The 24,620-nt window shown below is 36.2% G+C and overlaps 1 protein-coding gene across 3 annotated transcripts in view; it reads right to left on the bottom strand.

Moving 5' to 3' along the window:
• BRAF (B-Raf proto-oncogene, serine/threonine kinase) overlaps window positions 1-24,413 on the bottom strand; it is a 151,520-nt gene extending 127,107 nt beyond the window's left edge. For all 3 annotated transcript variants that reach the window (XM_051963535.1, XM_051963533.1, XM_051963534.1), the window contains exon 1: window positions 24,260-24,413. In XM_051963535.1, coding sequence (XP_051819495.1) covers window positions 24,260-24,397 — 138 coding nt within the window. In that variant the 5' untranslated portion in view covers window positions 24,398-24,413. The remainder of the gene's footprint in view (window positions 1-24,259) is intronic.
• Between the last annotated feature and the right edge of the window lie 207 nt (window positions 24,414-24,620).

Below are 24,620 nucleotides of genomic sequence, written 5' to 3'. Positions count from 1 at the left end.
AATTGGACCCGGGAAGAAAAACAAAAATGCAGATAGTTCACATTCGTTTCCCAGTGTTCTTTCTTTGGGTGTAGCTGCTTCTGTCTGTCATTTATCAATTGAAACTCAGTTAGGTCTCTTTGTCAAAGAGATCCACTTCCATCAGAATATGTCCTCATACAATATCGTTGTCGAAGTGTATAATGATCTCCTGGTTCTGCTCATTTCACTTAGCATCAGTTCATGTAAGTCTTTCCAAGCCTCTCTGTATTCACCCTGCTGGTCATTTCTTACAGAACAATAATATTCCATAACATTCATATACCACAATTTACCCAGCCATTCTCCAATTGATGGGCATCCATTCATTTTCCAGTTTCTAGCCACTACAAACAGGGCTGCTACAAACATTTTGGCATACATATATTATCTCATTGAATCTTCACAAAAATCTGTGATATTAATGCTATTGTTACTCCCTATTTTACAGATTAGAAAACTAAAAATGAGGGAAGTTAAATGTATTGACAAAGATCATCAAGCTAGCAAATTCATTTTTTCCACATGTAGACCATAAACTACCTAAATAAAGCAAGAACATTAAAAAAAAGAAAGAAAGAAAGAAAGAAAAGGCTCCAGGAGAAAGAACTAGAAATAGAATAAATCGCTTCTAAAGGGAAAATGGTAAATCTTACTCAACAGACTCTGTGAAACATAGAAGAAATTAAACCAAAACCAGTAATTTCATGAATCAGCAATATTAGAAATCAAAAGACTGGAAAAAATAGAAGAAAATTTAAGTTTATCTGATCGCCAATCTGACCCAGAAAACAAATCAGATAACTTAAGAATCATTGTACTCCTTGAAAATTACAATTTTTAAGAAAGACCTGAACAGTATTATTATCACATCTATTAGAGCCAGAAGGCAAAGACAGACAAAATATGATAGCCAAAATTTAGAACTCCTATGTCAAAGAAAAAATATCTTAAGCATCCAGAAAGATCATGTTTTAATACCAAAGAACCAAAGAAGGGAATAACAACATAAGATCTTGTAACCTGTACTAAAAATGAGAGATCTAAGAAAACAATATTCTGGAAGGCAAAAAAGAGAAAGCTGCAATCAAAACTAATTTCCTTGGCAAAGCTAAGAATGATCTTTGGGGAAAGAAAGAAGGGGGAGAGGGGAAATGAATCTTAAATGAAAAGGAAAACTTTTAAATACTCCAGATGAAAAGGTTAGAGTTAGGTAGTAACTCTAAAATATAAACACAAGACTCAAACAAACAAAAACCCTAACATCAAAAAACGTTAAAAAGTAAATTTATTGGAGCATGGCAAATGGCTATCTGATGATGCAGTAAGGAATAGAGAGAAAAGGAAAAAGAATCCCTTCAGAACTTCACTATCTTCAAAAGGTATTTCAGACATTAAGGAGAATAGATAACCTGAAGATAGATACGCCTATGTAAAAAAAAAGAAAGGAAGGAAGAACCTGCTATTCCTCACAATTGGGTGACAAGAAAAATACACAAACATGAAAGAAGGGATGATGAAACAGAAATGAGATGAAACTCATTCTTATCTTTTAAAAAGGAGGTTCTAACTCAAGTGATCAACAAGATAGAGGGCTAGACACTTTCTATTATCCCCGTGACTTTCCAAAACAAATTATCCACCAGAGATAAAACAGCTTCAGCTGTCTCTGTCGTCTGGGACACTGGATCCAAAATCCCCCAAAGCAGAGCTCGCTCAGCATTCTCTCTCCCATCCCCACCACACCACCAATAGTGAGGCTGCACTAAAGATCCAAGGATGTGACACACACACCCTCACCCTTGACATAGGGGCCTACAATCAATTCCACCCCAAACTCCTGGCTGTGGAGAGTTAGATTCCAGACTGCAGAAGTTTGGGTCCCAGCATCTCAGCAGCAGTGTTCTGTACCACAAAAGATCTTTACAGGAAGTAGAAAAAAAAAAGGAAAAGATGCAAGACACATGTCCTGGCTTAAAACAAGATCTTAATCCCACAACCCAACCATTCTCTCCTCCCAGAGCCAAAAAGATTCAAACTACAGAAATCTATCCCGTAGCACAATAATTCTCTAAGCTGTCAATGCAAGGAAGAGAACCGAGGAATAGAGCAAGTGGAACAGGTCAGAGTGAAAAACTGCCATTGCGGGGAATGGTTGGAAGGAGCTATGTAGCAACTCCATTAAACCTGAGGGAAAAAACATGGCAGTCAGTTAAGGCCAGTTTTATCTCCCCCAAAATAACTCGGGGGCAGGCTTAAGACTGATGAACATGAACTGCTCAAGCACGGAAGTAGGCAGAGATGCTTTAAGGCAGGGGTCCTCAAAGTATGGCCAGCAGGCTAGATGCGGCAGCTGAGGATGTTTATCACCCTCACCCAGGGCTATGAAGTTTCTTTATTTAAAGGCCCACAAAACAAAATTTTTGTTTTTACCATAGTCCGGCCCTCCAACAGTCTGAGGGACAGTGAACTGGCCCCCTATTTAAAAAGTTTGAGGACCCCTGCTTTAAGGTCTGTGCCCCAAGGAAACCACTATAAGAGGGGAGGGAGTCAGAAAGTGAACAATAGGGATAAATAAGTGGGGGGAAGACAGGGTATAGACCGGACATTACTAAAGATTCCAGAAAGAAAAAAACTCAAAGAAATTTGGACTTTATATTTAATAAACTAATTCAGGCATCTATGATAAAAAAAATAAAGAAAAACAATTCATATTTGATGAGACTGAGGACATGGAACTGGACCACACTGTTCTCAAATGCTTTAAAAAAAAGAAATGAAAATAAGAGCAGAATTTATGGATTGTACAGTCAAAATGACGGGTAGAACAAAAACACTTGAATGTCTGATAAGAAGTCTCACCAGAGAAAGAGAGAGACAGAGACAGAGAGAACAATCTATTGGATATGCAAGTACATAGAAGTAAAAGACAATGTAGAAGAGAAACAATATCCTCCTTAACATTAAAAGAAAATAAGCACACTATGCAAGCAAAACAAAATAATCTTAAAGACAGGATGTATAGAGGCAATTTAAGGATGCCAGAAAGATTTCCCAAAAGCATATTACAAGGCTTTTAAAAACCCTGAACATCATAATACAGAAAAATAAAACACAAAGCAGAAAATAATAGAAAAGAACTGCCTAGAACTTCTGAATGCTATATATATATATATAAAATATTCATGGAAAAGAATTTTTAAATCACCTCCAGAAACAAACAAAAACAAACAACCCCCCCCCCCAAAAAAAATTAAGGCTGCAATTTCCAAGATACATATTGGCTAAATTTAACAATTCAATTCAGAAATAAATTTCCCAAGAGATCTGGAAAAAGGACTTTAAATACAAAAGAAAAGGAAATTCAAATAGCCCCAAACTATTCTGCACCCACTACAAAATGCAGGAGGAAATAAAATAATGCACAATGGGGTCCAGGATACAGCAACCTACCTTGAAAATCTCAACTTAACCATAAATGAAAAAATATGAATATTTAACAATAAAAAAATGTTTGAAAGTAGTTAGAAAGAAAACCACACCTGAGAATATTATTTTCAAGACACCAAAAATGCAGAAGAGGTGAACCCATGCATTTCATTCTAAATGTATACAAAGAGACAGGAATGAGATAAAAGTCAGGTGGTGGTAACCATGAAGATATGGGACTGGGGCATTATTGTCAACACCCTGCCTATAATGTTTTGGAGAACTACTTTGAAAAATTGAAAGGTACAGGACAGGGGGGTAGGGCAGCGGGATGACAGGAAAGAGTAAAAAATAAGCCTGACTAAGAGATACTAATAAGAGGAAGGTGACTCCTGTGTCAGGAGCTCAGGAACTTAGGAACTTAAAAGCCTAAAAGAAAGCAGGTGAACAAGGAGGAGGAAGGAGGCAGGCTTGCTTGGAGGTGGGAGGGAGTTCCACTGATAAATGCTCCTAGAGGTAAAAAGAAATGTTCTGTGGGAGGAGGGGGAGGTTGGTGGGGGGTGTGGTACAGAAGATTAGGTGGTTGGCCCTAATTTGGCACTGGAAGAAAGGCAACTGGACCCTGGGGGGACGGGAGGGCTTGGACCTAAGGAGGAAAATTTTCAAACAAATGAAAGATAACCAGTGGCAGGCTGCATAATCAGGGATGGGATGACATGTGACACCTGCAATAATTGGCACTGTTCAAAGAGTAAAATGCAGTGGAAAATGGGAATTGTAGGACAAGCTTTATAAAACAATGGTAGAAGTTTTATAAAGGAGATAATTAAGAATGTCTAAGTTTTGATTCCATAAGAAATTAAAGAATAAAGACCAGATAATTAAAGAGGTCATGAACCAGAGAATGAAGATCTAAGTAAACAGAAAGAGAAAACAGATAATGAAGAAAGTGAAAGAAATCTTCTCTTGAAAGGGACATAAAAGTGAAATCTAAAAAAAAAAAAACAAACTAGGACTAGTAGAAGAGGAGGAAAGGGAGAACTTTACTTGCTCAATTGCACTGAAAGGAAACAAAGGTGGAAAAAAATTAAATAATCAGATAGAAGCAAAAGGAAAAAAAGGCACTTGATAAAATCCCAAAAGAAAAGAAGTAACAAATGGAAAGGGGGAGAGGAAAATCAAGGGATAAAAAGAAGAAAATTAGGGGGGGAAAGAATCACTTTAAAAAGATTAACTGAAGAAATGTGTTTACACATTGTATTTAGAATATAGGAGGAGGATCACAACTTGAAAAAAACAGTTAAAAAAAAGGAATAAACAGACAGTTTGGCATCAAACAAATATATAAAATTCAGAAAGAAATTGAGATACAGGGATAAGATACTATCTTCCTTATCCAAAACAAATAGTTATCCTTTCCATATTGCAGCTTTTCCCAGCATGCTTTCAATATACTGGGGGTGAGCATAAGAAATTAAACAGAAATTATTGGGAAGTTTTATGGAAGCTTCAGATGACACACAAAAGCCAGCAGAAAACACAAAATTTAGAAACTCAGAAATTCATAAAATTCATAAAAAATAGTATTATATAATACCATGTTTTATATTTTATTATCACATGCTAATATATCTTTTAAAACTATAATGCAAACTTCAGTTAAAGAGGGCCAAAAAATTCTATGCAGATTTTCCAGATCTGGGTGAGGCAGGGTACTCTTACCCCTCCCACAATGTGGAAGGGATAGCTGTATGTTTTTCATTTAAAGAGGATAAAAAAAGAGGGGAGAACAATGGAATCTCAATAGGCGAATGGCTCAATAAACTGATATGTAAATGTAATAGAATATTATTGTGCCAAGAAATGGCAAAGGAAAAGCTTTTAGACAATCTTGGGAAGTAGCAACTGTTGCGAAGTAAAATGAGCAGAATCAGTAGAATATTATTTATGAAGCTAACAGCATTGTAAAGAAAAATCCTTAAAATTGATAAAAAGCAATGAACATTCACATTGCAGAGTATCTATGATGAAGAATGTTACCCCTTCTGAGAGAGAGAGAGAGAGAGATGATAAATTCAAGGTGCAGAAAGACCATTTTTGAACATGATTACTTTGTGGATTCATTTTGTTTGAGGGTTTTTTTTTTTTTTTTTTTTTTTTTGGTTTGTTATCCTCTTTGTTTTTTCATTGGAAGGTGAGACAGGAGTAGGGAGTTAACTAACCGCCCCTTCTTCCTCCCATCCTACCCCATTGAGAGTTTCCAAATATGGTGGAAGATGCTTGTAATCCCAGATATATCAAGGTGATCAAAGATGTTCAAACACTTGAACTTGGGAGTTCTGAAATGCAGTAGGGCTAACTAAGGCTCCTTATGAAATCTGGCACCAATATGAGGAGCCCTCAGGAGTGTGTGGTTTGGGGGAGGAAAGGGAGGCTGCCTAAGGAGGGTAAAGCGACCCAAAGTTGGAAATAAGAACAAGTTAAAGCTTCCATGTTGGGGCCAAGTCACTTTCAACCTGTGCAAGTGACCTAGGTTTGCTCCCTCCACCACCACTGCTCTCAAAAGCCATGAAAAAAAATTTTTTAATGCACAAAAAAGGAAGTGCAGAAGAAAAATACACATAAAGCCAATTTTCAAAGTAAATGTAGAAATCACCTACTTTTTAAATATCAACATAAATTGAAAGCCATTTCATACAATCCTCTTTTTGTGTTCTGTGTATATAGAAGTGCACTATTTTGATGCTTAAATTCAGAAATTAAATAAAAACAACTAAGAAGAAAATAGAAACAAAGTAGTTTGGAGTTTTGCTTTTGTACAGTAATCTAATAACTGCCCATATCCATACCAAGTTTTCTTAGCTTTTTTTTTTTGGTAAGTCTCAGATTATTTTGGATATGAGTCTTCCTGACATTCTTATAGAATTATGACATTCACTGGCATCACTTGCATAAATTTCTAATCATTTTCTGTTGGAATATTTCTGCCAATGCTGGGATTCAACCAGCAAGAAACTTTATGGCTAGCATTCAGGAGAAAAAAAATAAGCCACAATAGAAAAACTACAAAGTAACCTAGCAAAAGAAAGAAGGGCAGATCCTGACAACTATACACATACTCTCACCGATTAGCTAATTTCAGTCCTCTGAAGTCAAAGTATGATAACTTGCTCTGTTAGTTTTCACCACACCATGGATATTTAACTTGGGGTCCCCTGAAAAGGATCTGAGACTAGATTTCAGGAACTTTAAGAAACATGATGGGGAAAAATTTGCATGTTTATATTTTCTAACTTCTAATTGAAATTTAGTGTTCCTTCTGATGATGAATGTAGGATAACCATATTAGAATTAGTTCTCACCAGACTGCCTATAGTATATTATTCTAGAAGAAAAAGGGTTGCATTTAGAGGGTTGACTGTGCATCTGTGGAAGAACTGGAGAGAGAAAACCAGAACACCAAAGTGCATCTCTGAATATGTCTATGGATGTAGATGTACACATACATATATAAGTAAAACTTTAGTAATGTTCATCACCTTTCTATAAATTTGAAAATGGATTTTTAAAATTACCTGCATATATTAAACTTTTAGTTTTGCATGTGCTGCTTATAGAGAATAGCACATACGATTCACCATGAGTTTCAGATGTTAAAAAGGAAAGAACCCAAGAAAATTTGGCTTCAACCTATATTTCCAACTTTATTTTCCACTATTATTCTAAAGAAACTTATTTCCTCTAGTCAAAGGAAACTACTTTTTGCTACCCAAACTGAACATATCACACTCTTTTCCCTGTTTTCAAAGTCTACTCCATCCCATCCAAATCCTCTTCTACCTTTAAGGCCCAGATTAAGTAAAACTCATTTCTTCCATAAAACCTTGCCTGAACACTGCGGCTTTCACTAATTTCTCCCCTATACCACTTATTTGGTACTTAATCATAAACTACCTTAAGATAGTCACATATTTTCACAGCTACTTCACCATACTGAAAATTCTGCCACAGCACAGTGCTATGTGGTATATAGTATGACAAGTACTCTACTTTCAAATTTCTCTAAAATCTGGTCCAACTTAATTTCTCACTTATAAAGCTATGCCACACCCTAAACTCTGCAACAAAACCCTAGTTTTAAGCAGCAGAAATATAAGCAACTCTCTCTGAATTTACTAAATTAAGAGAGAAGCCATCTTGACTCCAGTTCTGCAATGTCTGCTTAGTTTCCTTACTTCTAGATCTCAAATCATTTAGTTCATGAAATACCAATACCAGCTATATGAACTGCACAACTGTTTAAATCTCTATCACTACCAGTAATTTAGGCTTTCAAGGATCACTGGACCCACCCTTGTTTAGTTTTGAAACCCTAGATCATAGACTGTTTAGACTAAAGCTAACAGCATTTGCTATAACCTGTCCATTTCTCCACAGATTAATTAATCTCTTCAATTCAGTATCCATTTTTTGAAATCATTACTGAATTTTCATTCTGTCAATACCTGATCTATCTATCCTTCCACAATTCCAGCTTTAACCTTCATCTGAATATATACAGTTCTGACTCTACTCTTGATTCCTGACCTTCTCTTAATGCACAGGAAATAAACAACAAATATCTCTTGAAACAATGAAAATCATCAGGACAATTTTTTCTGACCTTTCTACATTTCATAAATGGCTAGGTTAGGGAAGAAAATCTGAACTGATCAAAAGTGATTCAAAAGAAAAAAGAGGAAAATTAAGAAGGAATATAATAGTGATCTTCAGTATTTAAAAGGCTGCCATGAAGAATAGGAAGTAGCCACCTTGCTGGCCCTAAAAGGCAGAATGAGTAGGAGCTACAAAGACACAAATTTAAACTTGATATGTTTTGCATTGTTTTTAAATTTCCTGATATTTAAAAGATATTCAAAAGTGCAATAGGCTCCTTCAAAAGATAGTTGATTCTCCCTCACATGAAGACATTATAGAAAAGCTAAATGATCACTAAATAGGTATGTTGCAAAGGGGATTAATTTTTCCCCAAAAAATTTAGTACATTTTTCAAATTTTTTTTATTTTTCCCAATTAGTAAATAAAACAATTTTTTAACATTTAAAAAAATATTTGACTAGAAAATCTAAAAAGGAGTGTGGCTTATCTAAACTTTGCTAGATCAGTCTATTTATAGGAATCACTTAATAAATGTTTGTTGAATCAAAAAAAATTTTCTTGAGTTTCAAATTCTTTTTATCCCTATACTTTCCTTTAGACAGTAAGCAATTTGATGTTATACATGTACCATCATGCAAAACACATTTCCTTATTAAGTCATGTTGTAAAAGAAAAGAGTCCCCCCCCAAAAAACACACACACACACACACACACACACACATACACAGGAAAACTGTATTCTTTGATCTCCATTCAGCCTCCATTAGTTCCTTTTCTCGAGATAGATAGCATTTTTCATTGTGAGTCCATTGCAGAGAATAGCCAAGTCATACATCATTATACTGTATCATTGTTACTGTGTTCTCTTGTTCTATGCACCTCACTTTACATCAGTTCATGAAGTCTTTCCAGGTTTTTCTGAAGCGATCCTGTGCACATTTTTTCCCCTTTATCATCTCTTATAGCACAACAGTATTCCATCACAACCATACACTACAAATAACAAGTCATTCTCCAACTGATAGGCATCCCCTCAACTTCAAATTCTTTACAAGCCCCAAAAGAGCTGTTATAGATATTTTTCTACAAATAGTTCATTCCCCTCCCCTACCTTATAAAATCTCTTTGGGGAAATAGACTTTGTAGTTGTATAGCTAGATCAAAGGATATCTTTGAGCAGAGTTCCAAGTTGTTCTCCAGAAAGATTGGATCAGTTCATTGGATCAGTTCATGGCTCTGCCAACAATGCATTAATATCTCAATTTTCCCATATTCCCCCAACATTTGTTATTTTCTGTCATATTAGCCAATCTGACATTATGAGATGGTATCTCAGAGCTGTTTTTAATCTGTATTTCTTTCATCACTAATGATTTAGAGCATTTTTCCATGACTACAAATAGATTTAATTTCTTCAACTGAAAACTGTCTGTCCATATCCTTTGACCACTTATCAATTGAGGAATGATCTGTATTCTTATAAATTTGACTTGGTTCCCTATATATTTTATAAACGAGGCCTTTAACATAAAAAAGTTACTGAAAAAATGAAAATTAGCCATTATTTACCTTGGAAGCTGTTTATCTCTTTTTGGGGTCATAATTTTTCCCCTCATCCTTAGATCTGACCAGTAAACTACTCTAAGCTCCCCTAAATTGCTTATGGTATCACTGTTTATATCTAAATCATGTAATTCATTCTCTATACACTTCTGTTTTATGCACGAGTTCAACCCATTCACACTCACAGTTATGATTACTGTTGTATTTCCTTCCATCCTTTTTTCCCCACTTATTCTTCTCTCTTCTTTTGCTCTTTCTTCAAAAGTGTTTTGCTTCTCATTGATTACTGCTTCCCCCAATCCACCATCCCATCTATCAGTGCTTCCTCTCTCCTTCCTTCCTCATTATTTCCTTTCCTCACTATTTCACTTAAAGATAAATTTTGCATCAGCTAATTTTTCTATGTTATTTCCTCTGAGCCAGTTTTGATGAGAGTAAGTTCTAGCATTGCCCACAATCCCTTCCATCTTCCCAATACTGTAATAATATGCCCCATTCTACCTCTCTTCTCCCAGTGCTTCTGTCTTCTTAATTTTTTTTTGGGGGGGGGAGAGTTATCATTCCATCATAATTAATTCTGTCGAGGACATTCCTACTAACTGCCTTAATAAAAAGAAAATTCTTAGGAGAAACAAGTATTAGCTGTTGATTTGAAAAGGTAAACAGTTTAGCTTTATTTAATCCCTTATGATTTCTCTTTCCTGTTTACACCTTTTTACTCTTCTCTTGAGTCTTCTGTTTGAATGTCAAATTTTCTACTTAGCTCTGATCTTTTTATCAGGAATGCTTGAAAGTGTTCTATTTCATTCCCTCCACCATCTCCCCTCCAGCGAAAGATTGTACTTGGTTTTGTTGGGTAAATAATAGTTGTAATTCTAGCTCCTTTGCCCTGCAGAATATCATACTCTAAAGCCCTCCAATTCTTTGATATAAAAGTTGCTAAGTCTTATGCTATCCTGACAATGACTTCATCATATCTGAATTTTTTTTCTGGTTGTTTGCAGTATTTTCTCCTTACCTGAGAGCTCCAGAATTTGTCTATAATATTACTGGGTGGTTTTGTTTTAGAACGTCTTTCAAGAAGTGATCAGTGGATTCTTTCAATTTCTATTATATCCTCTGGTTTGAGGATATCAAGGCAGTTTTCCTTGATAATTTTTTGAAAAAATGACATCTAGTGTTTTGTTTTTTTTTCTCTCTCCTTGATCTATTTCATAGGTCAGCTGTTTTTCCAATGAAATATTTCTTCTATTTCTCAATGTCTCATGTAGTTATTAACTTCCACCTGCCCAATTCTAATTTTTAAGGAATATTTGTACTTTCTTTTCCATTTGGCAAATTCTACTATTTAAAGAGTTCTTTTCTTCAGTGACTTTTTGGGACTCTTTTCCCATTTCTGTTCTGCTAAGGAATTCTCTCTTCAGTATATTTTTTGTTCCTCTTTTATCATTTGGCCTATTCTCTTTTTTAAGGTGTTATTTTCTTCAGTATCCTTTACTAAACTGTTGACTCTTTCTGCATGGGTTTGTTGTTATTTTTTTTACATTACTCTCATTCTTTCCCCATTTTTTCCTCTACTTCTCTTATTTGACTTTTAAAATCCTTTCTGAACTCTTTTAAGAACTGCTGGTTTTTCAGGGGAAGGGGAAGAAGCACTGAGATTTATTCACATTTTTCTTTGAGGCTTTGAATGTGGTCCTTTTGAGACTGTTTTGATCTTCCCTGTCATTCACAGTAATTTTCCATCAGTTCTTTTTTCATTTGCTAACTTTTCCCAGCTTTCTAACTTTTAAACTTGATGTTAAAGCTGGGCTCTGCTTCTAGGGTGGAGGAATTCAGATTTTTTGGGCTGCTGTTTTCAGAGTTATTTTGGGAGGGGGGGGAGAGAAGATGAACAGAAGTTTATAAGTTTTCAGTTCTTCTAAGATAGTACAACCTAAGGAGAGGTATAGTCAATGCTCTTCTGGCCTGTGCTCTAGCCTCTGACTTTTTACAAGTACTCTTTTATATCCTAGCACTATGTCTGCAGTCCCCGCTCCTGCTAGTAATTCTCCACATTCTGATACTATGACCCAGAACTGTTTATGGGCAATGCAACCGTGTTGATCCTATTGTCAGAAAAATTATCTCCTTTTGACCAGTTGTCTTGACCCCTTTACTATCCGTGGGCTGAGAGCTCTGGAAGCCACTGTGGACTCTGCTCCATTTTCACCCTAATGAGATAGACCTTTCCTATCAGCTTTCTAAATGATCTTGGACTACAAAATTGTTTCATACCATTCTGAGGCATTTTAACATTGTGTAGAGGGGAATTTGGGAGAACTCAGATAAGTCCTGGCCTTTATTCCACCATTTTGACTTTGCTCCAAATTAGTTCAGGGAATCATTTCTAGGAACAGATTAAAGTAAACAGCCTTGAAGGTCTTCTTCCACTCATATTATGCAATAGCACAATCTATGGTCCCGTCAACTTTTCTATTAGAAAGTTAAGTCTCCCTACTAGAATCTCTCTCTCTTCTCCAATCCATCCTCTACACAGGTGCCAAAGCCCAATTAAGTATTAGCATATCATTTTTCTGTTCAAGAAACTTTAGTATTAATCTAGTAACTCTAGGATAAAGCAAAAACTACTCAACCTGGAATTGAAAAGGCTCCGTAACCTGGACCCAACTTATCTTTCCAGCCTGATCACTGCCACTCACATATGAGGGTTCAGATAAACAGGCTTACTTGTTACTCCCTATACATTCCATGAATCTACCTTCTCTAATATTTTCAAAGAGATAAATTTAGAATCACACTAAATTTCCTAACTTGAGATGTCTGGAATGTAGTCCCTTCCCTCCTCACTACAACTTCTAAAAATCTCTTAGCTTCCTTTGAAGTTCTGATGAGGGTTCACTTCATACAGGAGCCCCTTCCTGAACCTCTCCAATGGTTTCTTTTCTCCCTCCTTGGTTACTTTGTATTTATTTGACATATATTTTATATTTACAGATGTGCTAAGATATAAGCACTAACCAGTGAAGTGCAAGTTCCTTGGGGGCAGGAACTCTTGTTTCTGTACTATCTCCAGAGCCTGGCACAGTACTTTTCATGTTGTAGCTGTCTAATAAATATTTATGCAATTAAAATAAATTCAACTAATACAAACTAGAAAATTTTAGTAATCAGCTAAAAAAATGAATATAATCTTAGACTACAATAATACAAAGATAGTGCCAAGCTTTTGTCAAATAACAGTCCTACAATTTCCTGAGCTGATGAGATGACAACCAGCAATTGTGGACATCATATTTTAAAAGGGACACTGACAAATGACAGCACATTCAGACACCAAAAACTGAAATAGTGATGGGCTGGAAACCAGAATCATCTGATGTATTATTTTAAAAACTAGGTAGTTTATTTCCTGGAGAAGAGAAAATCGAGGGAATACTATCTGATAAATATCTTTAAATAGCTAAAGAGATTGTACAAACAAAAGGGGAAAAAAATTTCCCATGTTGACCAAGATCATGAAAATTACAAGGAGGGAACTCACAAAGCTAACATTTAATATTAATTATGCTGTGTCAGGAGGTAGTAAGATTCCTGTTGTTTCAAGTATTAAAAAATTGAATTTGTCAAGTATAAAACAGAACAAGATTCTTAAATTAGGATCCACACGTGCAATTTTCTAATTCACAATATTCACAAATTATTCTGAATATCTATGTGCCATATTTCTCTATATGTTTCATAAGTGAGTCCATATCTGACTTAAATTTTTTATCTCACTCAGCATCTAGCATAGTGTTTCACATAAAGAAACAAATAAATGCTTGTTTTCTGAATTGCTAAAAATTTTATTCTCAAAAACTTAAGGTTATAACATGCCACAATAGTCTGGTTTCCTGATGAATGTAACATGGGAGAAAAAGTGATTATGAGATATCAGAGAAAAGCATTCAGTGTTTCAACACTGAAATTTCGCTATTAAATTATTTATTTATTTATTTATTTTTGCTGAGCCAATTGGGGTTAAGGGAAACTTGCCCAGGATCACACAGCTAGGAAGTATTAAGTGTCTGAGGCCAAATTTGAACTCAGGTCTGGCACTTTATCCACCACACCACCTAGCTGCCTCTTTGCTATTAAATCTTGAGTTACACTGTGATTCCAAGATTTAGTTGTTTTTACATCCCAACAAAAGGTAAGTTCAAGAGCAAATAGATTTATGTATCATCTGGAATATAAATAATTAACTCTAAAGCAGATCGCCAATAAGTATTTATTAAGCACGCGCTCAGCATTGTGATTCATGCTAGGGATACAAATACAAAAATGCAACAGTTTCTGCCTTACATTCTTACTAAGGGGATACAACACAATCACTTAGAAATAAATGTAGGATATTGCACAAAACAATGAAGTGATTCAAGTGAGGAGGCACTAACAACTGGGAGGAATCAGAGAGAGCTTTTAAGAGGAAGAAATGAGGAGGGAAAGACTTCGTGGTCAACCTGTGTAAAGATATGGAGAAAGAAGATGGATGCCATATATGGGAATAGCCACTGGGTCAGTTTGACTAGAGTGTGTAATGTATGAGGGTGACTATTGGGTAATTGGCCTGGAAAACAGGCTGGAAGCAAGACCACAGAAGGTTTTAAAATGTCAGAATTAATTCAGATTTGATCCTAGAGGCAAAGGAGAGTCATTGAAGCTTTTCAAGTGCATCAGGAGCATAATTAATTTGGTTTCTAATACATGCATCTTCTATACTTCTTCTCACCAGAGGAGTTGGTTTTCACTTAACAAGAGAATCCATCCTGAATTGTTCTTAATTCTAACTCCACACTTACAAACCCATCTTTTCTTTTGCTCATATCTGCTTTGATTAATTGAAGGGATGATCTTTCTCCTTGTCAAAGGCAAGTTCTCTACTCATGCCCTTCCCTTGATCCTTCACTCATCTCTTTATGGTATGAATCCTGTCACCTTCAAGTATCCAGATTATAAACATTGTAATATCTATCTTAAAACAAAAAACAAAAACAAAAACAAACCCAACACTTCATTTATGGTTGTCATCCTCAAACTATCATCCTTTAATTTCTTCCTTTCAAAACCAACAAAGTTGACTTTATTCATGACTTTTACTTCATTATCTCCTTGAAAGTTGAATTCTAAATCTAAGAAGTTTAAAATAATTCTTTCCAATGTTACCTGGGATCTCTTAAAAGCTGGATTAAATGATTTTAAGTTAGCACTCTTTCTTTTGTAGCTCTCAATAGTTTATGCATTGCCTACTGCCCCTTCTTTCTAAATACTTTCTCCTCCTTTGCCCTTAGTGATGATGCTCTTTCCCTCGGTGTTTCTCTATGCTTTAATAAGATGTCCACACGACTCTATTCTAGTACCTAGTCCGATCATGGTTGGATTACTATGCATTCACTATAGACAAAGATATGTTATTTATGTGTAGTCTAGGTTTATGGAGTCTAGGGGAAGTTGAGGAAATCACGGTGAATGAGAACAATTATCTTCACTGTGCCTAAAACAGCTCCCCTATCCTTTAAAAAACTCTCACTTGACTTATCTCCACTAGTCATCACTTCATGTCTTTTTTCTCATTTGTGGCTAAAATCCTTGAGAAAGACATCTATAATTGGTGCCTCCACTTCCTTTCTTCTCACTCTTTTTAACTTTCTACATACAGTCTGGTTTCCAATTTCATCATTTAACCAAACTGATCTTTCCTGTTACTAATGATCTGTTAATTGCCCAATCTAATGGCCTTTTTTTTCAATCCTCTTCCTTCCTGAATGCTCTGCAGTCTTTAACACTGTCAATTACTTTTTTCTCTCTAGGTTTCTAAGACATCTCTCTATCCTGATTCTTCCACCTGTCTGACCAGTCTTCAATCTTTTTTACTAGATCTCATCTCAGTCATGTCCATTAAACATGGGTATTTCTTAGGGATCTATTTTCAGCCCTCTTCTCTTCTACCTCTTCTACCAGAAACTTCATCAGTTTCTATAGTTTCAATTATCATCTCTATGTTATTAATACTCTTCTCCCCCAATAGTATTTTATTTTTCCAAATACATGTAAAAGTAATTTTCAACATTCATTTTTGTAAGTCTTTGTATTCCAAATTTTTCTCTCCTTCCCTTCCTAACTTCTCTCCTCCCCAAGACAGCAAGCAATCTGATATAGATTAAATATGTATAATCATACACACATTTCCATATTTGTCATGTTGTGCAAAAAAAAAAAAAAATCAGACCAAAAAGGAAAAAAATCACAAGAAACAAACATACAACAACAAAAAAGGTGAAAATATTATACTTCTATCCATACTCAGTTTCCATAGTTTTCTCTCTGGATGTGATAGGCATTTTCCATCCCAAGTCTATTGGAATCATCTTAAATCACCTCACTGTGGAAAAGAGCCAAGTCCATCACAGCTAATCATCACACAATTTTGTGATTACTTTACTAAAGTAACCTTGTGGTTAGTTACTGTGTACCATATCCTCCTTGTTCTGCTCAATTCACTCAGCCTAAATTCATTTAAGTCCTTCTAGGCTTTTCTGAAATCAGCCTGCTCATCATTTCTTATAGAATAATAATATTCCATCACATTCATATACTTATAACTTATTCAGCCATTCTCCCAACTGAGTGGCAAACACTCAATTTCTAATTCCTTGCCATTACAAAGAGAATTTATGCTATTGATTCTCATATCTACTTTTACAGCTCTAACATGTTCCCCAATTTTCCAGATTCTCAAACTGGGTATACCATAATCTAAACTCATTAACTTTACCTCAAAATCCTGAACCTTTTTGAGCTCTCTTTTTCTTAACTTCCACATTACTGTTCTCCTAGTTACCCAGGCTCTCAATGTAATTCTTATTCTTGCCTTTTACTGCTTCTCAACTCTAATATCTAATGCATATATACTCTTACAGCATCTCTCAAATATGTCTCCTTCTCTCTTTCGACACTGTCATCACCCTTGTGCAGACCCTGCTCACCTCACAAGTAGAGTACTGCCACAAGTTACTGGGTTGGTCCTTCTCTACTCCAACCAATCTTTCACTCATATGTCAAGTTAATGTTCCTAAAGCAGAGATCTGACCATGTGATCATCTATCTGCGTCACACATCTCCCTCCCTCCTCCTCCTTCTCTCTCTCTCTCTTTCTCTTACACACACACACACACACACACACACACACACACACACACACACACACACTACATTGACTTTCTATCACTTCCAGGACCATAACTAAATACAAAATCCTCTGGCATTCCAAACCTTTCACAACCTGGTCCTACTTTCCAATTTTCTTAAATCTTACTTACTCCCAAATATTCTATGATCCAGTGACATTGGCTTCCTTGCTGACATTTCCAGGACACTCCAACTCCAGACTAGCTATTTTCACTGGTTGTTCCCTATGACTAGAATATTCCTTCCTTTCTCTGGCTTCTATCAAGTTTCAACTAATAGTCTATCGTCTACAACTTTCCTGAATGCTTTCCTACTTTTACAACTTAGACCATATATAGTTTGTTTGTCCACAATTGTCTGTGTATTGTCTCCCCCCTTAGACTATAAGCTGCTTGAAAGAAAAGACCGTCTTACTTTTTTTTTTTGGGGGGGGGTTGTTTGGGTTTTTTTTTTTTGGACTAGGTAAAAGAACAGATTTTTTGCCTTCATTGTTACTTTGTGTAATTCACTGAATGGGTGCTGCCTCAAACTGTTGAAGACTTATTAAAAAGGCCAAGATCTCTTATTGCATCAAAGGCCCTCTCCATTCGTCCTGATCTATATCTAGCCACTGGGTGGCTTTAGAGGGGAAAGGGAAGCAGGTGACCCTCACTCAATTCAATCCAATTCATTTGCATGTCAGGGCATCATCTCTTTGATGTCACAGTACTCTTCCAGTATTGGGACAAACAGTCCCAATGATTAACACTGTGCCTGGCACATAGTAGGTAGTTAAATGCTTACTGATCAGCTCTCTTCCCCATTCAAAGTTAAAGTTAACAAAATTTAAGTTACATAGCAATATGGAAATAAAAATAAGTGTTTTGCCCTCACCCAGCCTAGAATAAATTGATTTGAAATCTTGCCATCATGAACAATGAATTAGGTTTGGATACTCTACACTTTTCTCATTTACATCTCCCTTTGGATAGGAAAGCTGGATGATGTTGTACAAAACTCCTCCCAAAACCTTTCTCTAAAGAAAGCTCACAACTTTCCTAGTTATTCCTTTCTCCATCAGCAGTTCTGCTTAGTTTTCACTACATAGAATAACATTTTCCCTTTCCCTTCTCACAACAATTCCCCCCTCTCCTTTCAGCTTCTATTTATGTGCTCTTTTCTCTCATTAGGAAGGGCAGGAACCATCTCTTTTTCTTATTATGCCCTCAATGATTAAAACAGTGGTTAGCATTTAGTAAATAGATGTTTAATAAATATTTATTGAACTGAAAGATGTTTGTGGAATCATTAACAAACTGAACTTAAAAATATTATCCTTTAACTGTCAATACATCCATAAATAGTACCCACTAAATAGCCAAAAAAAAGATTATAAGATGCTTTCATAATGAGTGACTATAAACAAATTCTCAAAAAACTCTTATTATGCTCACTTATCCAAGACATTTTAACCACTGTACTTAGTTTTTCAAGCTGGACCTAACAGATTTCTCTATTGGTTTCAAAATGCAATAGATTTTAAAAGCACAGAATTCAAGTGTTAAAATTCATTATCTGGAAGTATAGAAAATATAAGTTTTAATAACATTAAAACATTTCTAGTGAAATATACTAAATTACATTCAAAGAAGAATAAATGCTTAGATTATGAGTATTTGCCAAAGGAATTTATGCTTACTTAGGATATAAGGAGAAAGCCTATTTTATAAATTTTTAAACTCAAAACAATAACTACTACCCTTATTTTAAAGTTAACTACTTTAAAACTGATTTTAAAAACTCCATTAAAATGTTTCCTTTAAAACAAGTATGTTTACACCATTAAACTATTTTTAAAAGACAACTTTGTGGAGTGACATAAAAAGATAGATAGTAAGACAACTTATTATGGAAATTAAAAAAAAACTTTCAAAAAGACATACTTCTGGGAAATCAAAGAAAGAATTATCAAATATAGGAATTTCAGTTATATGTGGGATATATCCATGTTTCCATACTTCTTTCTTGTTTTCCCTAACACAAATACTTAAAATATCTCTGATGAATTGTTATACCAAGGAGGCTTTTTCTAGACCAATAACTTTTTCTAAAATAATATCTTTCCTCAAAGTACTGTAAGGATTTGACAGAACATTACAAGAATGAAACTGATGCAAGTTTGGTCAGTTTCACCTCTACTTTTGTAAGGCTTCCAGAATATATACACAGCTAATTATGTTCAAAGTAGTTTACACACTATGCATAGAGGGCATCCCCAGGGCCTACCAAGATGGAATGTGAAACCGACTAAGCATCAATTTCACTCTGTAGGCATAATCTTGATGTGGGGGAGGAATTATAATAATAATAATAATAATAATGATAAATTTTAGAATAGGAGGTGGTGACCAAAAATAATCTCAGAGGGTAGGGGGAGAAAAATAATTGTTTAATTTCAGGGTGGAGACTGTACTAGGAGCTTCTTTTGGCGACCAAGCTAATTAAGTATGATAGTAAATTAGGTTGGTAGCAAAACAAAACAAAAGACCTTGGAAATAAAGCTACCTACCAGAAAAATTAATCCAGCCACCAAAAATTTAAAGGAGACTAATTTTAGTGTCTATACTAATATTAAGCTATCTAAAACATTATTACTATGCAAATAACTACTTAATCTTAGTCTACAGGGATTTATTTAAGACTCCTAAAACAGGTTACTCTATTTTGAACTGGTTTCCCCCTAACAGATTCTAACAGAACAAAACAAACCAATGGTAGGCAAGACAGGGAGAGAGGCTGAAATAATTCATTTAAAACTATTGACATTCAGATAGACAGCATTTATATGATAATAATCCTATCAAAGAAGTTATAAGCAAACAATTCACTTTATGTCATCACTTTTCTCAAAGGTAAGACAACATAAGGTCTTTAAATACATATTAGGCTAACAGAGGAGTCCATTCACACCAAAAATATAGAAATTCACTTCTCAAACAATAATACATAATAACAAAAACAACAACCACTCTACCACAGGCTAGGAAAAAACAATTTATATAAAATGTTATATTTTTACTAATATCACAATTTATAGAACATGAAAACATTAAATGTCACCTTAAACATCATTAAATGTTTCAGAAGACAAAAATTCAAATCTGAAAGACTTAGGACAAGGAAGGAAGAGTTAATTAAGTTTAGGGATGGTAGAAAAGGATTCAATTAGCACTCAAGTAATAAGTTACATTCCAAGACAGAGAAAAGGCTAAGTTCCTCCCACATCCAGAAAATCCTAACAATAGATGTCAAGCAAAAAAAAGCATCTAGCTATCATCTTCTGGTTTTAGGAAAGGGAAACAGAATCACATCTCTCCAAAACAGCTCTCTCTTCCCCTGAGATCTTAAAGAGGTAGGTTCCCTTTGAGGCCAAACAAGGAGAATGTTTATTTCGGGGGCCATTCTTTCTTTACAAGTTCTCTTCAGATGTTCATGTTTTGATATGCACTCATCACCAAAATAAAAATAAATAAATATAGAGCCAGCACTGAGAATCTTTAGGGAACTACTGTTCTCAGTGAATAGAGGGAATGGTCATAAAAAAGAATTCTGAAAACTCTGAAGACAACAAATGTAATAAGTTTGATGTTAGTTCCTTTGATATTGTGATACAGAAAAGGGAGGTAGAGAACAGTGAGGTGATTAATATAGAATAGGGGCGAAAGAACATAAAAAGGGGAGTTTTGGGGTACAAAATTCAAAAGCTTTATGCAAATATCTGGTCAAAAAGTAATTTTTTTTCTTGTATAAATACAAGGCATAAAAGAAACACTGCCATTCAGTCATTTTATTTATGATTTATCTTTACTTGTTTTAATAGAAGCCTCTTCCCCTACAAAAAGAATTCATACCCAAAGAATTTATTAACTGAGGTTACTTCACTGCCTAAGTATATCTGCTCTTTTGGTGTCTTCAACTCAACAAGCCCACCACAGAACTCATTCCTTATACCCTAAATTTACCATTCTCCCATATAGGCCAGATTTCCAATCTTGGAATTATGCATGACTCTTCTTTCCTACAATCCCCATTCTAATTCAAACTCTAATCACCTCACACCTAAACCACTGCAACTACCTCCTTACTGGCTTTCCCATCTTTTACACAGCTACCATCTAACACTGACAACTTTGCACATGCCAATTTAAAAACTTCACTTGATTCCACATCAGTGAGGATAAAACACAAATTCACCTGTGTGGCATTTAAAATCTTTCACTGCTGGATCTAAGAAATCTTTTTTTCCAGACTGATTTGACATCACTCCCTCTTGAACACTCTATGTTCTAGCCAAAAATCATATTTCTGCTGCTGAAAACAACATCCCCTGTCTCCCTCCCCAAGTCTTAGAAACCCTCATTGTGGTCAGGCTCAACTCAACTGCCACTTCCTACAAGAGGTCTTTCCTGATTTTCCCCAGAAGTCAGTGCACCACCTCCCTGAAATTAGTTTGTATTTACTTGAATGTATTTTTTATAGACTTTACTATTTACATATTCCCCCCCAAGAGGACATAAGCTTTTTAGGGTAGAGTCTGTTTTGTTTTGGGCTTCTTATCCTCCAACACATAGTAAGCACTATTTTAATAAGTGTTTATTGAAGATGAAAGATGATTTAGTAGAACAATAAAAATAACATGTATATGCTGATATTACACAACTGGTAATCTCAATACCAAGACAGGTGGGGTGAAATTAACTTTGGGACTAAACAGTAGGAAGGTTCAAAAGTAAATATCTCATATCAAGAGCCAACTGGATTGCTAACATAAGCTAACAAAGCACACTGGTCCAGTAGTTCTTCTAAAAAAAGATATACTTTGGATACCGTCTATAAATCTGAATTACTTTTTGTTCAAAACTCAAAATGTCAAATTATATTTACAAAGAGAATACGTGAAATTTGTTTATTCCTTATTTCTCCTCAATATAAAAAAAAACTTCATTACATACAAGGAACATTCTTCTTTGCTGAATCTGTTCTGATTACAATTCATAAAATAATAGGCTAGCTAGGTTCTCAACTGGACCCCAGTGCATTTCAGGTTTCATTATTTACTAATATTAATTTTGACAGAAAAGACATTTACTTTAGGGGAAATTACCTTTTTCAATGCTGACAACTATTTTATATTCAAAAGTTATAGTATTCAGAACATTTATAATAAAGGGAACAAATTCCACATCATTTTCAATCCATAACAACTGAATCCCAAGGTCCAAAAACAATGAAAAACTACTTCTCCATGAGTGATTCTACAATAGAAAAAGAAAAAAAAATTTTTTTTTCAGGGATTTGGAGAATTAACTCAATCATAAAAATTAGGCTTAAAACCAGATAGTCTATTAAGGTAACACCCTGACAAGTTAATTGATCTGATATTAGTAAAATTAAAAAAGACTGCTGATAATAACAATATTGTGATCAAATGTTTGGGGCTCCTTAATTTCATAAGAAGTCTTTGTTTATTTGTATAATCTATCTTTCTAGCTTAATAACTTTGAAGTAAGGGTATCATACAACCACAAGGAATGTTAACCTGGAAGCACCTGTGCCAACAGACAAAGACATCCAACTTAAGGGAAAAAATAGACTGCTAGCCCCTAGTATTAAACCACTAAAAACAATGTCTCCTAAAAATACATTTCCATGTCAACAGAACAAAGCTGTTTATAAATAAGAAGGAATGTGGAGGTGTGAGGAAGATAAGAGGAAGCTTCACCAAGGAGCAAAAGCAGGAAACCAAACAGAATGAATGAAAAGTGGGACAAGTGAAACATGAAAGTAGAAGCTGAAATGAGGAATGGGTAAGGGTTTTATAGATGAAAAGAAATTAGAAGAAATTAAAAGGAATATCACAAGAAATTAAGTTGAACAGAAACGGGGACCTCAACAGAAGTAGTTACTGAAAATAGGTGTAATATTTATTGCCAGGAGAGATTTAGTCTGGATGATAGGACAGGAATGGTAATATTTTGGGCAACAACAATATCAACTTCAACTTCAAGATAGGAAAGTTCGAAAACAGAATGGTAGGTTACCAATCAGATAATGACGAAAATAGATCATATGAATTTCAAGGTAAAGCAATAGATTAAATACAGCCCTGAAAAGAAGTTTTGAGGAAGGAAAGGCAAGAACTTATTAAAGTAAGGAGAGGAACAAAATCAATAGCCTAAACTTACTGCCAATTAAGCATTGTAAAACAAGTTACCTATCAGGGATTACCTTATTTATAATATATAATGTTACAACAAAATAATAATTATAATTTGAGAATATGACAAGATTAATTCTAATTTTAAAAGCCAAGAGTGAGAAATTCAAGAGAGAGAAGACTGAAATGAAAACATTAGAAAGAAATATTAAGGATGGGATGGGGAGATGTGAAATAATAGGATTCAATTGTGGAAAATCGTTCAACATGGGGATATAGAGGGATAGTACTACGGAAACTTTGTGGGACCTCAATAACTTTAGAGACAATAGTCAGAGCTGTCCAAAGAAATTTGAGAAAATAAAGGAGGTAGCCTAGAATGGGAGAGAGGCAAAGAACGAAGTATGAAGCCTCAGTGGGGATTTGGCAAAAGAAAAAGCCCAGAGTGGCCATCGGAGCACAACCGAAGGGAGGTGAAGGGGGGGACAGGTCACGACCCTGGGGGAGGAGGAGGAGAGTGGAGTAAGGATATCAGTGACAGGGTGTTTACAAAAATAAGAGGCGGGGGTCTGACATGGGAGGGCAGAAGGATCCTTCGGAAAACCCGGTCTTCGTTGACTGGGAAACAATCTCCAAACACTCTAGGAGGCAGGGGAGAAGAGAGAAGAGGGTAGCCTGGATTGTAGAAGGCCCCCATCCTCCTCCTCACCACCCCCACCCACGTCCACATGCCCTAGCAGACACAGGCCACTCGAGCGGGCGGGGGGGGGGGGTCCTCCCCCTTCGCAACATCCCCGACCCAACACATCCCGGGTGGAGGGTAAGGAAAACGTAGGTCCGGGGATCGCGACGGGTCGTGACCTTCTAGGGCCAAATCTGGGCTCTATTCCTCCTTCTCAACTTCAGCTGCCCCCCACATACCCCTTTTCCGAACCGGGGCCGAGAGGAGCGCTGTCCCCGGGGGGAAAGAGGGGGGGCCCGGGTGTTTACGTGTTGGAGGGCTGCGCGTGCGCGTCTAAGGGGGGGGTCTCCCATCATCCCTGGTGGGGGGGAGCAGATGAGGGGCCACCTTCATTAGCGCCCCTTCCCCCAAAAATCTGCGGTCGAAATGGGGGGAGGCCGGCACCCGCCCGCCCGGCAGCTCGGCAGGTCTCTTTTACTCACCTCCTCGGGGATGGCCGGCTCAGCGGAGGATGCCGAGCCGGCGCCAGTCTCAGGATCCATGTCCCCGTTGAACAGAGCGGGGCCCTGCTCCGCGCCGCCGCCGCCGCCGCCGCCGCCGCCGCCGCTCAGCGCCGCCATCTTGTAACCAAGAGCTGGAGCCCGAGCGACCGCGGCTGGGCGGGGAGGAGGAGGGGTAACGGTGAAGGAGGGGGAGGAGGGCGGGGGCGTGGCCTGAGGGGGAGCGAATGTGTGTGACTCGTGTATGTGTATGTATGTATATGTGTGTGTGTGTGTGTGTGTGTATGTATGAGTGAGTGTGTTGGAGCGCGCGCCCGCGCGCGCGCGTCCTTAAAGGCGGGAG

The sequence above is a fragment of the Antechinus flavipes genome, chromosome 5 (assembly GCF_016432865.1).
Source record: "Antechinus flavipes isolate AdamAnt ecotype Samford, QLD, Australia chromosome 5, AdamAnt_v2, whole genome shotgun sequence".
NCBI lineage: Eukaryota > Metazoa > Chordata > Mammalia > Dasyuromorphia > Dasyuridae > Antechinus > Antechinus flavipes.
This window is presented reverse-complemented; position numbering and strand designations above follow the sequence as displayed.